The 15,337-nt window shown below is 43.9% G+C and overlaps 1 protein-coding gene across 2 annotated transcripts in view; it reads right to left on the bottom strand.

Annotated features, from left to right (window-relative positions):
* LOC306965136 (seizure protein 6 homolog) overlaps nucleotides 1-15,337 on the bottom strand; it is a 226,029-nt gene that overhangs the window by 106,042 nt on the left and 104,650 nt on the right. For both annotated transcript variants that reach the window (XM_079559378.1, XM_079559379.1), the window contains exon 2: nucleotides 5,400-5,846. In XM_079559378.1, the coding sequence (XP_079415504.1) occupies nucleotides 5,400-5,846 (447 nt within the window). The remainder of the gene's footprint in view (nucleotides 1-5,399; nucleotides 5,847-15,337) is intronic.

The following is a 15,337-nucleotide window of genomic DNA, read 5'->3' as shown; positions in this document are numbered from 1 at the left end:
TAACTCTATCATAACTCTATCATAACTCGATCATAACTCTATCATAACTCTATTATAACTCTGTCATAACTCTATCATAACTCTGTCATAACTCGATCATAACCCTATCATAACTCTATCATAACTCTATCATAACTCGATCATAACTCGATCATAACTCTATCATAACTCTATCATGACTCTATCATAACTCTATCATGACTCTATCATAACTCGATCATGACTGTCATAACTCTATCATAACTCTATCATAACTCTATCATAACTCTATCATAACTCTGTCATAACTCTATCATAACTCGATCATAACTCGATCATAACTCTATCATAACTCGATCATAACTCTATCATAACTCTATTATAACTCTGTCATAACTCTATCATAACTCTGTCATAACTCGATCATAACCCTATCATAACTCTATCATAACTCTATCATAACTCGATCATAACTCGATCATAACTCTATCATAACTCTATCATGACTGTCATAACTCTATCATAACTCTATCATAACTCGATCATGACTGTCATAACTCTATCATAACTCTATCATAACTCTATCATAACTCTGTCATAACTATCATAACTCTATCATAACTCTATCATGACTCTGTCATAACTCTATCATAACTCTATCATAACTCTATCATAACTCTATCATAACTCTATCATAACTCTATCATAACTCTATCATAACTCTATCATGACTCTGTCATAACTCTATCATAACTCTATCATAACTCTATCATAACTCTATCATAACTCGATCATAACTCGATCATAACTCTATCATGACTCTATCATAACTCAATCATAACTCTATCATAACTCTATCATGACTCTATCATAACTCTATCATAACTCTATCATGACTCTGTCATACCTCTATCATAACTCTGTCATAACTCTATCATAACTCTATCATGACTCTATCATAACTCTGTCATAACTCTGTCATAACTCTATCATAACTCTGTCATAACTCTATCATAACTCTATCATAACTCTATCATGACTCTGTCATAACTCTATCATAACTCTATCATAACTCTATCATAACTCTATCATGACTGTCATAACTCTATCATAACTCTATCATAACTCGATCATGACTGTCATAACTCTGTCATAACTCTATCATAACTCTATCATAACTCTATCATAACTCTATCAGGACTGTCATAACTCTATCATAACTCTATCATAACTCTATCATAACTCTATCATGACTGTCATAACTCTATCATGACTGTCATAACTCTATCATGACTCTGTCATGACTCTATCATGACTCTATCATAACTCTATCATAACTCTATCATGACTCTGTCATGACTCTATCATGACTCTATCATAACTCTATCATAACTCTATCATAACTCTATCATAACTCTATCATGACTCTGTCATGACTCTATCATGACTCTATCATAACTCTATCATGACTCTATCATGACTCTATCATGACTCTATCATGACTCTATCATGACTCTATCATGACTCTATCAAAACTATCATTCCTGTGCAAGGAATGTGCAAGGAATGGGATCCTTGATCATTCCTTGCACATTCCAAGGCTTCAATTTTAATTTCTGGATATTTGGGAGCTGAGCCAGGATGGATTGAAAAGCTTCCATTTCTTTCGTATCCGCCGCCATTGCCAAACTACAACCCGCAAATCGGCGCAAATGCTTGACGTCGCCTACAAGCCCCGCCTCCCCCGCTCGCTGAATGGTAGGTAGAAAATCAACCGATGTAACGCGGCCACTGAGATCAAGCCCAGACGTACATGCAGGGAAATGATCATTGACCGGGGTTTACGGATGGCTAAGGCCAGGCTACGTTATTGGGCTAATTTGATCCATAGGTGACTAGAAAGAGACCTTGCAGATAGACTGTCGTTTTCTTATTTAGGCTAATGATATTTTTAGTTTAGAGAATGAGATGATTTTGCTGGGGAGTACATTTTAGTTTGACATGACTTTGTTTTTGTTTTTTGGTTGTTAAAATAATTCTTAGCTTATTTACATCGATCACACATTTAGGGTCACTTAAAATGGATGGCACTAAATTAATCAGAAATACAGTCTATTTCATAAACATTGTTCATATTGTGAATGCCTATTCTAGCTGGAAACGGGTGATTTTTTAATGGAATACCTCGGTGTGCAGAGACTCCAGTGTTGTAATGGTACATTAGGGGGTAATCATGCAATTATAGCACTGCTGAAAACTGTGGTGCTGATTAGAGAAGCTGTAGAACTAGCCTGTGTGACCTTTGAGCGGTGTATATTTTTCCTGTTGGTTAGTTTCTGAAGTGTCCTGAGACCTCACGTTTCCTTCTTTTCATTGTCATAGAACTAGAAATCCTCACATTATGGGAAACGAACCTAGGACTTTCTTAACCGTGGCCCTTGAAAGCCTAACTTTGACCCAGATGCCTCGACAATGTCCCCGATCACAACGCCTGAGAGACGGAACAAATCAAACGCCTCTGCCTGTTTCCCGGGGTGACACTGGGACCCCGCCGCTCGCTCCCCGCGCTCTCCTGCGCCGGGTCCTTCTTGATTAAGGCGCAGCGATGCAGAGATGTTGTTTTTAATTTATTTTAGCCCGGCGGCGCTGAGATCGTGAGAAATGCAAATAGACGAGACATTAGCTGAGGGCACGGAGGCAGCGCGGAACGCTCCAAACCGAAAAACATCAACACGCCGGGTCCCAGAGGAGCGCCAGAGCAGCCGCGGCGCCGGCAGAGGAGGCATGTGCGCGCCGGGATGGGAGGAGAATGACAATTTTAGGTTACGGTCTGGAAGCAAAAAATATGTCACCTAAAATGAAAATGCAGGGAATGTAAGCAGTAAAAGTTTCTAAACAAGGGCATTCTAAGAGTTGATGATGCTTCACTGCTCAGCCAATCCCAGCCGTCAATTCAGAAGTTTTCCCCGATCTGTGAAACTGGATGAAGAACTTGACAAAACTTTGCAACTATGGAACAGGCCTGGACGAGTGAGAGCTTACAGTCACGTTGCCAGAGGTGGGGATAGTAGACAGAGAACAATACTGTTACTGAGTTATTGTAAAAAGGGGTGAACAACAAATAGGGAATTGAGAACTATCCTGCTTGAGCAATATAATAAACCTGCAGGCGTGGAGCCGCTGCAGATCCAAGACTGCAGATGCACGCACCACGTTCACTTCATCCCAAACTAAGGCTATATCCACACGAGGACAAAACGCTTATATTTTCAGAAACTTTCTTTTGTAAGCACGAAGCCAGCTCTGTAAACGTGTGCGTCCACGTGGGTCGACTCAGGTCTGTGAAAACGGCGCAATTCATCTTCCAGGCCTGTGTGAGGCGCTGTGACGCTAACACAGATGATAGAACAAGATGTAGAGGGCGCGTGTGCAGTAAACTTTTGTGGAATGTAGACAGTGACAATGAAACAGATTCAAGGAAGAGACGAGGAGGAGAGTTTATTCCTCAGTAGCGGGACTGAAGCAGAAAAACTGGCCATGGACCGGACTTTTACTGTCAGTGCAAAAACACAGACTGACTCGTGTTTTTCCACTTGTCACCTGTGGCTTGTGGACGGCAGTGGAGCAAAGAGGAGCGGAGTCAAACCATCATAGATCCATGAGGAAAACTCATTCTAAGCTCAGTAGAGTATGGATCACAGACATCACTCTGGAGCTGTGATGTCATCGTTTTTGTAAAAGTTGCGGAGACGATGTAACAACGGCGCAGTGTAAACGACGTTTTGAGATCTTTCCACTCTGGGACCTAGTTTGGAAAATGTTCGTTTACAGACCCCCAAAACGCCGGGCTCTTATGGACTGGATTGATAAAATGTCTTTGCGTTTGGTCCTCAGCTTGACTTCGTGTGGACAGGGCCTAAGTCTGCCCTTGTTACAACCCAGCTCAGCTAAGGGGAAGGGGAAGTAACAAAACCAAGATGTGAAATGGTAAAACTAAAGTTATAATTTATTTAAAAAGGAATGCAAAGGTGAATTGAACAAAGGTTTCAAAAAGGGTTCCAAAAACAAAGCTCAAACTAATAACCAAACGAAATACAAAAAGCAAAACCAGTCTCTAACTTAAGTCACAAGGACTACGAGTGTCTTTACAACAGATTCAAAAAGACACAGAGCAAAGTGGCATGCTGTTCACATCCAATCCCAGCAGCCCCGAATGGCAGGTTGGCAGGTCCTTTAAGGGTGTGGCCGTTCAGGTGGGAGCCCAGGGTTGGCCTGACTCTGGGGCGGCACACCAATCACAGGCCAGGGGAGCACCAGGACCATTATCCACTCAGGAACCAGGCTCAGAGACAGTCCACCAATGGCTGTCGAGGACTTCCACAGTCACATTTAAATACAAAACAAACAAGGTTCAGCACACAAGATGACGCCACAAAGGGGTATGGCCAGAATGGAGGAGCTGGTGGCCTAGGGCCGTAACAGCCCTGTTTTAGGATCCAAGCTGCTACGTACTTGAACCAAAACAATGCACATGTGGTGGAGCGTGTGCTTCTGCAAGCTCCCTCGGCCTCGGTCAGAAACAAAGCAGACGAGCTGACAAGGACGTCCTTCTACCTTTGTTCAGAAAAATAGAGGAAGGAAGAAACATGTAAGAAGATCACAACCCGTTGAAGTGCCCGATGCAGCTCCTCCTCTGCACGTCATTTTCATTCATTTCAAAACCATTACAATAAATTTTAAATGCTTTGAATGAAGGAAATTTATGTCAATATAGAACAATTTATTAGGCGTCGTGGCAGCACAGCGGTTCGTGCTTGTGCTTCACAGCTAGAAGGTCCCGGGTTTGATTCCCAATTGGACGGGGCCTTTCTGTGTGGAGTTTGCATGTTCTCCCCGTGTCTGTGTAGGTTTCCTCTGGGTACTTTGCTTTCCCCTACCACGAAAGACATGTAAAATAGGTTCCCCTCTGGGGCCAGGATTCCTAATCTCAGTGGGACTATCCTGGTTACATAAAGGTCAATACATGAATAAATAAATTAGCTCTCCTGTTTACATAAAAACTACAAGGATTTTATTTGTTGTTTTCTCTTTCTTTCTTCTACTTTCTCTTTCCTTTCTTCCCATTCTTCCCCTTTCTCTCTCTCTCTCTCCAGATCACTGGGTAGGGTGGTGGAAAAAAAAAAAGAAAAACCCAAAGCATTGTAAATGAAAATGTACACATTTACAAGTAGCCTAATCAAAAAAAAAAGGATCATTATAATAATTTAGAGCCTATTTTTAAATGAATTGGCAACAGTAAGAGGATCGATAAAGAACCCGAGTGATCAGACAAATGATCAAATATTGAAAAAAAAACATATAAATTCCCATCCCTACCAACAAAGTCTATTTCTACAACATCCAAGTGTTTCAGTTCTTACCCGGGCTCTGCATCGTGGTGATGATGGTCGTGGTGGTGATAGTTGTGGTGGTGGTCTCCTCTTCGTCGCTGCTCGTTTGAAAGTCCAAACTCTCCCCTCTGTCTCCGTGGGGCTCTCCTTGGGGCTCTCCGTGGGGCTCTCCTTGGGGCTCTCCGTGGGGCTCTCCGTGGGGCTCTCCTTGGGGCCCTCCATGCGGCTCTCCGTGAGGCTCTCCTGGATCCAGCGCCCCCTTGTTGAATGAACTGTCCTCACCCGGGCCGTCATCGTCTGGCTGTGGAGGAGTGTATGGCGCTTGGTGGAGCTGAGGGGGCCTACCGAACAGGGTGTGCTGGTTCGGGAGGTCCAGACCTGGGGCAGCGGTCACCTCCGAACCCCTTCTGATGGTGTCCGGCGTCGGGGGGAACAGGCCGGCCCCGCTCTCCCGTGGGACGTCCTCAGAGCTGGAAACTAGAGATAAAGAGAGACATTAGTTCAGTTGCCATTGCCAGATTTGCTATTTGCTAAATGCTGCTCATGTTCTTGCACATGCTGTACTGAAGTGGTTGTTGCCCCATTTTTACCACAAATGGACGCAAATGTAGCGGTACACGACAGTTTGGTCTCGGTTTGCGTTGATAATTCAGAGCTTTTGATGATGCGACTGAAGTTGCTGCTCTTCGCTCATTAGTTTGCGTTGGTGCTCGGCCCCTCCCGTAACACAGGATTGACTGATAATGCTGTTCGGGCCTATAAGCTCTATGGGATTTTGTTGTCAGTGGAGCTGCACAAATGAACTGCTCGTTGATTGTAGCGTTCACAGTGGAGATGAATGGAGTCAGACTGGACAGAGTTTGTCCAAACACAATGATATGCAGGCAGTCGAGCTATTTTTCAGCCCTATTGTCTCACAACACTGAAGAAGGTTTGTCCCAATCTTGCTGCCATACATGAGGTGACTTGGACATCTTTCATAGCACTTTTTTCAACGGATCTGAACTTTTTACTTTCAAAAAATACGTTGTTTTTCAGGACTTGACCACCTCTGACTTCTCAAAGCAAATTATTGTATGAATGATTGGTTATATTTCATATTCAGGACTTCAGGAAAGACACAGCCCCACAGTCCCCCCTCGCCCTGACAGACTTTCCCACCCCAATCTCCATCTTGGACTCTGTCCGTTTCCTGGGCACCACCATCACCCAGGACCTCAAATGGGAGCCAACCATCAGCTCCCTCATCAAGAAGGCCCAGCAGAGGATGTTCTTCCTGCTGCCGTCCAAGATGCTGGTGCAGTTCTACACGGCCATCATCGAGTCCATCCTCTCCTCCTCCATCACCGTGTGGTTCCCGGGACAAGCATCGACTGCAGCACATTAATAATAATAGTAATGCATCGGTTTTATATAGCGCTTTTCTGGACAATCAAAGACGCTTTACATTGCATTATTCATTCACTCCATACTTGGTGGTAGTAAGCTACTATTGTAGCCACAGCTGTCCTGGGGTAGACTGACGGAAGTGAGGCAACCAGTCTGCACCATCGGCCCCTCCGACCACCACCAACCACTCACTCACTCACTCACTACATTCGCTAGGCTTCCTGGTGTTACTAAACGGTCTCCCATCCAAGTACCGACCAGGCCCTTCCCTGCTTAGCTTCCAAGGTCTGACGGGATTGGGCAGAGCAAAGGCGGTATGGCCACACATTGTGCGTGCTGCTGAGAAGGTGATTGGCTGTGAGCTCCATCTCTCCAGAACCTGTTCACCTCCAGGACCCAGAGGCGTGTGGGTCTGATCACAGCTGACCCTTCTCACCCTGGACACGGACTATTCACCCCTCTCCACTCAGGCAGGAGGCTAGGGTTCATACAGACCCGAACCTCCCGCCACAAGAACAGTTTTTGCCCCTCCGTCATCAGACTCATGAATGTAATCTGCTCTACTGCACTATGTGGTATGTCCACGCTCATATTTGCTGCTAACACAATGCACCTGCACATCTGTGAATACACCCACGCTGTTGTTCTGTCACATTGTTGTTGTCTTTATCATAGTTTAAATTTAATCTTCGTACGCATGCCCTTATAGTCTCATAGTTTACTATTATCTAATGTTATATGCTTCATGTTGCGCGATCGATCCTAGCTGTGAACCTGTTCATATCCATGACAATAAAAACAATTCTGATTCTGATTCACGTTCTATTGTTTTTACAGTCTGAGTTCTCCCCGCCCTCCACTCCTTCCACTCCCTCCACTCCCTCTCCCATAAGGACATCCACCCACCCTCTCACTCTCTTGTCTTCACTTCTACTTCCACACAATCCCACTGTTTTTTTGCGGAGGCTGACTCCCTTCCAGCTCTGCCCCCTACAGACGGAGCACAAAGCCCTCTGAAAAGCACTGCTCCTCCATTGTGTTCCTTTGGGCCGGAGAGGGGACTTTTCTCTGCCGCAGACTCTATCGCGGATCTGGCCCGGCGTCCGGCAAACTCGGTGCCAAACTCATTTCCACACAGTTAATGACGGATCGCTGTGCACCGCGACGCAACAGCCAACGTCCAACCCACAGCACCGCGGCGGCACGGGCCGACGCCGCCAAAACACAGACGCTAACGGCGCCAACACAACTGCTAACAAACGGAGCGCTGCCAAAGCAAAGAGACAGAGCGCCAATATCCATTTTCAGGACAATTTAGCGAGAAGCAGTTCCAGAAATGAATTTATGTGTTAGAGTGAAGCGTTTCACAATGGTTTGAAACACCCACCTTTTTTGCAGCAAATAAATCAAGGTAGAGGAAAGTGATCGTCAGCCAAAATATTTACTCGTGTACAAGTAATGTTACGTAGTAAAAAGTAATCATCTGAATAATTACCGTACCAGCTGAATTGCAAGTTGGTAATGAAGCCCACAAACATAGTCATTAGTGAGTGAAGCCTTGTGACACTTCAAGGCTTTTCAAGCAAAATGTGTCGGAACTTGTGGCAAGAATTCAGCGCTTCTGAGACGCTTCATTCTGTTTGAACACTGACCTCTTGTGGACAAACTTTATTATTGCAACTTCTCATAAACACGACTGCAGCACCAACACAATCGTGGATGCAAGAGAAGTTTCAAACTGCGGCGTTTTCATTTTTTGCCTGATATTGATGTATGATCAGATCAATCATAAGAGAATAAATAAGAGGCACTTCCTGTTCCACGGAGCTCCAGTGGGCGGGGCCGACAGGTGGCTCTGCTGCTGCCAGGTGAGACATCAATGCGCAATCTTTCTATTTCACTCAGTCAGAGCTAATTTAGCCAACTATTGGCAGTAAATCGCCCCAAAGAGATGTTCTCTGATAAATATTATTTAAATTCTTTGAACAATTGCTAAGGAAATTGCATTGAATAAACAATTTTACATTTCACTGGCTCTTAGATTTTAGCTTAGTCAGCGTATGAACGGTACCATGTTTTGGCGGCAACACAGAGTATTTCGCAATGATAAAATGTTTTTAACACATGATGCACGGTGGCACAGCGGTTAGTGCTCGTGCCTCACAGATTCCCACCTGGACTGTGTGGAGTTTGCATGTTCTCCCCGTGTCTGTGTAGGTTAGTCTGTGTAACTTAACTTAAATGCAGTTACATCATGAACTTTTGTACAATAAAACACTCACATGGGTTCTTTATCATTTAAACTTTTAGTATTTTAATCTATTTATTATAACTAATGACTTTTTTTTTTTTTTTACCAAAATGACTTAATGTGGTTTAAAATATGCAGTTTATATCCAAACAAAACATCTTGCACTGCTGAGCATGTTTGTAATGCTAACATGGGCCAAGACGAGCACATGGCCGCGTTAGCCATTAGCAGCAGCAGCTAGCAATTGCCGCTTAGCTTTATTTTATTATTATTTTACTTTAGTACATTTAGATCAGTTGTAATTATACATGTGTACCAAGGCAGGTAACAGATTGGGTAGACATCATAAAACTCCCGACTGTTTTTTAACATATATGGTTCAAGTTCAACCTTCTTCATTTATCAGACTCAGTATTAGCCTCAGCTTTAGCCTCATGCTAAATATGAACAGCACTCACCGGGATTTTCTTACATACACAGTGTCTTTAGCTTGTTTACAGTACAGCGTAAATAAACAGAATCACTATATTCATATTTATTTGCTAATTCTGGCCTCTGATCACACACGAGAAAAGGCAATGGCCGCATGGGTGAGGTACAAGTTATATGAGGCACTGTGGCACACTCTAGTGGACAGCTAGCGCCACGACAGCTTAGGCGACATGCACTGGTCTAGTAGCCCGTTGTTTCATGTGGGTTACATTTACTAATGCATGGCTTGAAAATGATTTGACCTCTCAGATATCATATGGTCCAGATCAAGATACAATCAGGACTAAATCTTGAGCTGGAAACTTAAAGCAGTACTAAGTAACTCTTCCCCCTGAAGGCCATAAGCGCAACTGCAGGTGTAGTAGCAAGTTACGATTTTTAAATTTATTAATTGTCTTGGAGAGTAGACAGGAAAGGCGAAGGGAGAGAGGGTTACTGTGCATCCAATTATACAATAGAATTTTTTTTTTTTCACTCAAACTTGGCTGTAAATACTGTTTAAAGTGACGTTAGCCCGCAGTTAGCTTTGCCCGTTAGCATGTTAGCTTCTTCTTTGTGATTTCATTAGTGTGTATTGCTTTCTCCGCACCGGGGGCAGTCAAGTTGCAAACATGATTTTCTGGCCAGAGACACCAGGGGGAGATGAAAGACCCTCCAATCATCCCATAAACACTTGTATTACCCCCACAGGGACTACGGAAAAGGATTTATTAAGGTAAATAAGTTACTTTGTACTGCTTTAAGTGTCACTGACGAAGCCTTTTGGATAAGAGGCGGAACGTACAGAAGACGACTCAAGAACCTTCATCGATGATCTTAAATTATATCTGAACTGAAACATTGTCTAAGGTCTGGGAAACACTATAGAGGATTTTTTGCAAAAGGGCCACAGATAAACACGAGCTGGTGAAATCCTGGTTTCAAAGGCCCCATAAGCAGCGCTGGATAAGAGCAAAGAGGTGATGGTGAGTTTCCTGATTGGCTGTCACTCAAATCACGGGCTACAGTCGTGCATGACATGTTTGTTTCTTAGGATTTGGGTTTGTTGCAGCAAGAATCGCACTGACACGACACGCACGAGAAGCGCCTCCTCGACTTCGTGAAGGGACAAATTGTGCTCAACATGGGGCTCCTGGTGCTTCCCTAGTTTGTTGTTGTTATGCCCAAGATGTTTACTGCACTTGACACAATAGACGGTGATTCAGCTGACGATTGCTAAATGAACCTAATATTGGACTGACAGGGCCCAATCATCTCTCTCCATTCTTTGTTGTAGTCGTGAAATAAACCAGCAGCTCGCCGTGTTGTTGTTGTGTGACATTGACGGCACAGATGGAGTCGCGGGAATAGCAGGTTGCAATTCTCTCCTCCTTTCACAAACGTATTTTCACACAGATTGAGCGAGAGCCTTTTGTCTGCGCAAATAAGCGGCTGTTATTTCCGTGATTGCTCCTGCCGCAGTCTGCCTCAGGCGCAGGTTAAAGGCGTTTAACAGTGAGGTTTAACCACACAGGTCGACTTTTGAATGGACATAAAGGACACGTATGGAGTGATCAAATATTGGAGAACCATCATCATTATTATTTTAAAACTCGTTCACTCCAAACTCACCCCGAACACGCTAAACCTGGCTCTATCCAGGGGCGGGACTGGCCATATGTCCATTCTGGAAGAGCACAGAAGGGCCACCGGCTCTAGGGCCACCGGTCCCGCCTCAACCGAGCTTTACCCAAATCTAAAAGCTGAACAGAAAGGCATCAAAATAGCGAGAAAAAGAGGATGAAAGGTCAACAAAAACATGAGAGACAAAAAAAAAACTACAAAAACGTGAGAAAAACACAACAAAAAATGATAGAAAAAATGATTAAAAAAACAACAAAAATGTGGCGACGTGACGAAAAGTTTCCGTCACTTTTGTAGGTCTTAGCTTTCAAATGAGGCGTTACATTGATGCTCTCCAGTCACGACGCTTTTAGATTTGGGTAAAGCCCCGTATAAAAAAAAAAAAACATGAATATAAAAGGAATTCCGTGGAGCATGGTGTGCCACAAGGTTCAATTTTGGGACCGTTATTATTTATTATTTGTATTCATGATTTTGCTTCTGTTTCTACGACCACCTTTCCCGTTCTTTTTGCTGATGATTCCAATCAAAAAAAATAATAATAAAAAGCCGAACTGGGGAAAATGCACTCGTTAATGTTGAGGCGGGTGGTAAGAGGTTACGATATGTATTTGTGGAAGTGCACAATTACGCTAATTTGGGCCAGGCTAGTCAGAATCCAGGGCTGTTTTTTCAGTCCCAGTCCGCCCCGGGCTCTATCCATGAGTTTAGATTGCCTCTCCAGCACAAACGTTCTCAATGGGGGTAATGCTATTTATCAACAGCCTATTAAAAAGAAAATGGACGGCTCGAGTCCTTAGCCGAATGTGTGAGAGACTGCGAGGCTGTAGCTGTTTAAAGGCTGCTGTATTTCACTGAAGAAACGAGAGAGAGACAGAAAGAGACAGAGCGTAGAGCAAGTGCACAGCTTCCTCTTGGAGAGTAAATTACAGTCAGTGTCTGTTTATCTGTGGAGGACACTGCCCAGGGGTCCAGCGTTCTCAGGCTGAAGGGAAGAGGGAGACGGGCTTCTGGAGCTCTATATCACCTGCGCTGCTGTGCCCCGTGGATCTCTGTGTGCGCCAAAATCCGGGGAATACGACTGTAACCAAAAAGCTCATCTGGTTGGATCGCTCCCACTAAACAGCGCCATGATGAAAGCAAACGTGGAAGGCCATGTGGGCGGAGTGTCTTGCACTGCAGAAACCGACAAGAGTGATTTTATTTAAGGGCAATTTGGTCTTTTACTGGAAACAAGGAAATGGCCTGATCGAGCCAATCGGATGCGTTTATGCGACGTCACAACCTTGGCAGGTGAAAAATTTCATGGTAATTTTTTTGCGGATTATGACTTATATCTTTGTGATGACTAGGAATGATATGTTAGGTTTGTAAATCCAATCAAAATTAAGGTTCAAGTTCAAGTTAAAGCGGACATATCTTACATATTAAAATAGACTTCAGGAATAACTTATTATTTGGTGGAGGAGGAGGAGGAGGAGGAGGAGGAGGAGGAGGAGGAGGAGGAGGAGAAGAAGAAGAAGAAGAAGAAGAAGAAGAAGAAGAAGAAGGAAAAGAAGGAGAAAAAGGAGGAAGAAAAAGGAGGAGAAGAAGTAGGAGAGAAAGGAGGAGGAGACGATGAAGAAGGAGAAGAAGGAGGAGGAGGAGATGAAGAAGAAGGAGGAGAAGGAGAAGAAGGAGGAGGAGGAGGAGATGAAGAAGGAGAAGAAGAAGAAGAAGGAGGAAAAGGAGGAAGAAAAAGGAGGAGGAGAAGGAGAGAAAGGAGAAGAAGGAGGAGGAGGAGGAGGAGATGAAGAAGGAGAAGAAGAAGGAGAAAAAGGAGGAAGAAAAAGGAGGAGAAGAAGTAGGAGAGAAAGGAGGAGGAGATGATGAAGAAGGAGGAGGAGAAGATGAAGAAGAAGGAGGAGAAGGAGAAGAAGAAGAAGGAGGAGGAGAAGATGAAGAAGAAGGAGAAGGAGAAGAAGAAGGAGAAGAAGGAGGAGCAAAAGGAGGAAGAAAAAGGAGGAGGAGAAGGAGAGAAAGGAGAAGAAGAAGGAGGAGGAGGAGATGAAGAAGGAGAAGAAGAAGAAGAAGAAGAAGACGGAGGAAAAAAAAGGAGGAGGAGAAGAAGGAGAGAAAGGAGGAGGAGACGATGAAGAAGGAGGAGAAGATGAAGAAGAAGGAGGAGAAGAAGAAGAAGAAGAAGAAGAAGAAGAAAAATGAGGAAGAAAAAGGAGGAGGAGACGAAGGAGGAGGAGAAGAAGAAGGAGGAGGAGGAGAAGAAAGAGATAAAGGATAAGAAGAAGAAGAAGAAGAAGAAGAAGAAGAAGAAGAAGAAGAAGAAGAAGAAGAAGAAGAAGAAGAAGAAGAAGAAGAAGATATTCAGAGATGGCAGAATGTTAACATGGGTGATGGCTGACCATAGGAGGCTGCCATATACCGTAGTCTGTTCAGTGCACTGAATAAACCCATGGATCCATCAACCAATGATGATTTACAATACATTAGGCAAAGAGCACATACAGTTGCACAATATACAACCTGGAACACGGCAATATATTCAGAAACATTTTGAATGAATGGCACCAGTGTCTATGACAGGAGGCGCAGTGAGGACGAGGAGGAGCAGTGAGGATGAGGAGGAGGAGTGAGTATGAACTATTCAAATCTGAATGCAATGCGACGGTGATGAACTTGTCCTTAACTGTTATTATTTCACACTCCAACCTTTCCACGCTGATGAAACTCTTCACTGTTCCACCCGATCAATTGCGCTAAGTGCCTCTCATCGGCGTGGCCCTCTCCCCGTAATCACACGAGCTGCCGTCACTCTACTGTCGTATTCATCACCCCCCCCCCCCCCCCCCCACCCCCCCCCCAGCGCTCCACCTGTACCATCCAGTCTGGGAGCACTCGGGAGATCCTCCTGCTAACAAAGCCTGGTCTCGTCAGTAAACGGTGGAGTGCCGTTTCAGGGCTAATGGCTATCTCTCCGTCACCGTCACACACCGAGCCGCCGCCCGTGGCAGAGGTGGCGATAACCCCCCCCCCCCCCCCCCCCATGTGGATTAACATGGGGGGACGAGGTGCTGAGGAGAGTCCCTGCAGAGATAAAAGCAGGAGGTAATGTATGGGGGGAGATGTGAGATATGCTTTTTGACCGGTGGGCTGAATACATTTGTGTATCTGTCCCATTGTGATTGTTGCGGGACGTTCTTCTAAAAGATGCATCGAAAAGTGAGGGAAAAAGGAGAACAATGAAATACATGAGGGGATCAGAGGGGAAAGAAATCGATATCAGAAGATGCCACGGTGATTGAATGGCAGAGTGTTGTATTTAAATATTGCAGTTACAAAAAAACAGGGCTCGGACGACACACTTTTGTCGCGATTCAAACATCATAATACTGAAACGATACGTATTGTGATACAATATTTACAACGCAAGAAGTATTCAGTTTAACATTGGGTAATTACGAAACGAGTCTAATGCACCTCATGTGTGAATTTGGGAGCTCTGTGAAGAACAGAGGTGAAATAAATATATAATATAAATATAATTATGTATATCTAATTCTGCTTCTTTTCTTTTTTTTAGTCTGAGTGGCGTGGTTTTGCGTCTCGAACAGCTGTAAACCCGACACTTCTCTCTCGATCTCTGGAGCGCGTTTGACAAAGCAGAGCAGCTTCACATGGACAAATCGAAACAGTCGAGATTTTAACGTTTCTCTGAGTTTTTAAATGGTCAAAATCGGTCCAAGGACGACTGAGAAACATCCTGATAAAGTCTTCAATCCGAGGAAATTTGACTTGAAACGGAAATATTTAGGCATTTGCCTCTTCCCATAACGTTAGTGTCTGTCCAGAGAGGAGAGAGTTGGAGAAAGGATTTAATCAGAAAGGAGAGAGTTTCATAAAACACTAATTATCTCCGAATCTAGAAAAAAAAAGCAGTCATTTTGATCAAACTCGCCTCTGTTTAGCTTTGGATTGTTCAGGAACCGAGGCACGTAAAAATAAACTGTCTTCATCTACGGAGAGCTTAGAGTCTCGCCTTTCAAACCTGCCATAGCATGTGTCCATAGCTATAACATAGAATACGCTGTGGTGCTACAAATATCATGAAAAACGGTCTGGATTGTTGGCGCTCTACAGCTAAATCCCCAAAACAGCGCGGCCTCAATGTGTTAATAGTTTTTACTCAAAATTTGAAAAAGTACATTTTAGACCATCA

This window comes from Gobius niger (genome assembly GCF_951799975.1).
Source record: "Gobius niger genome assembly, chromosome: 1".
NCBI lineage: Eukaryota > Metazoa > Chordata > Actinopteri > Gobiiformes > Gobiidae > Gobius > Gobius niger.
The sequence above is the reverse complement of the archived record's forward strand: the minus strand, read 5'-3'. Positions and strand labels throughout refer to the sequence as shown.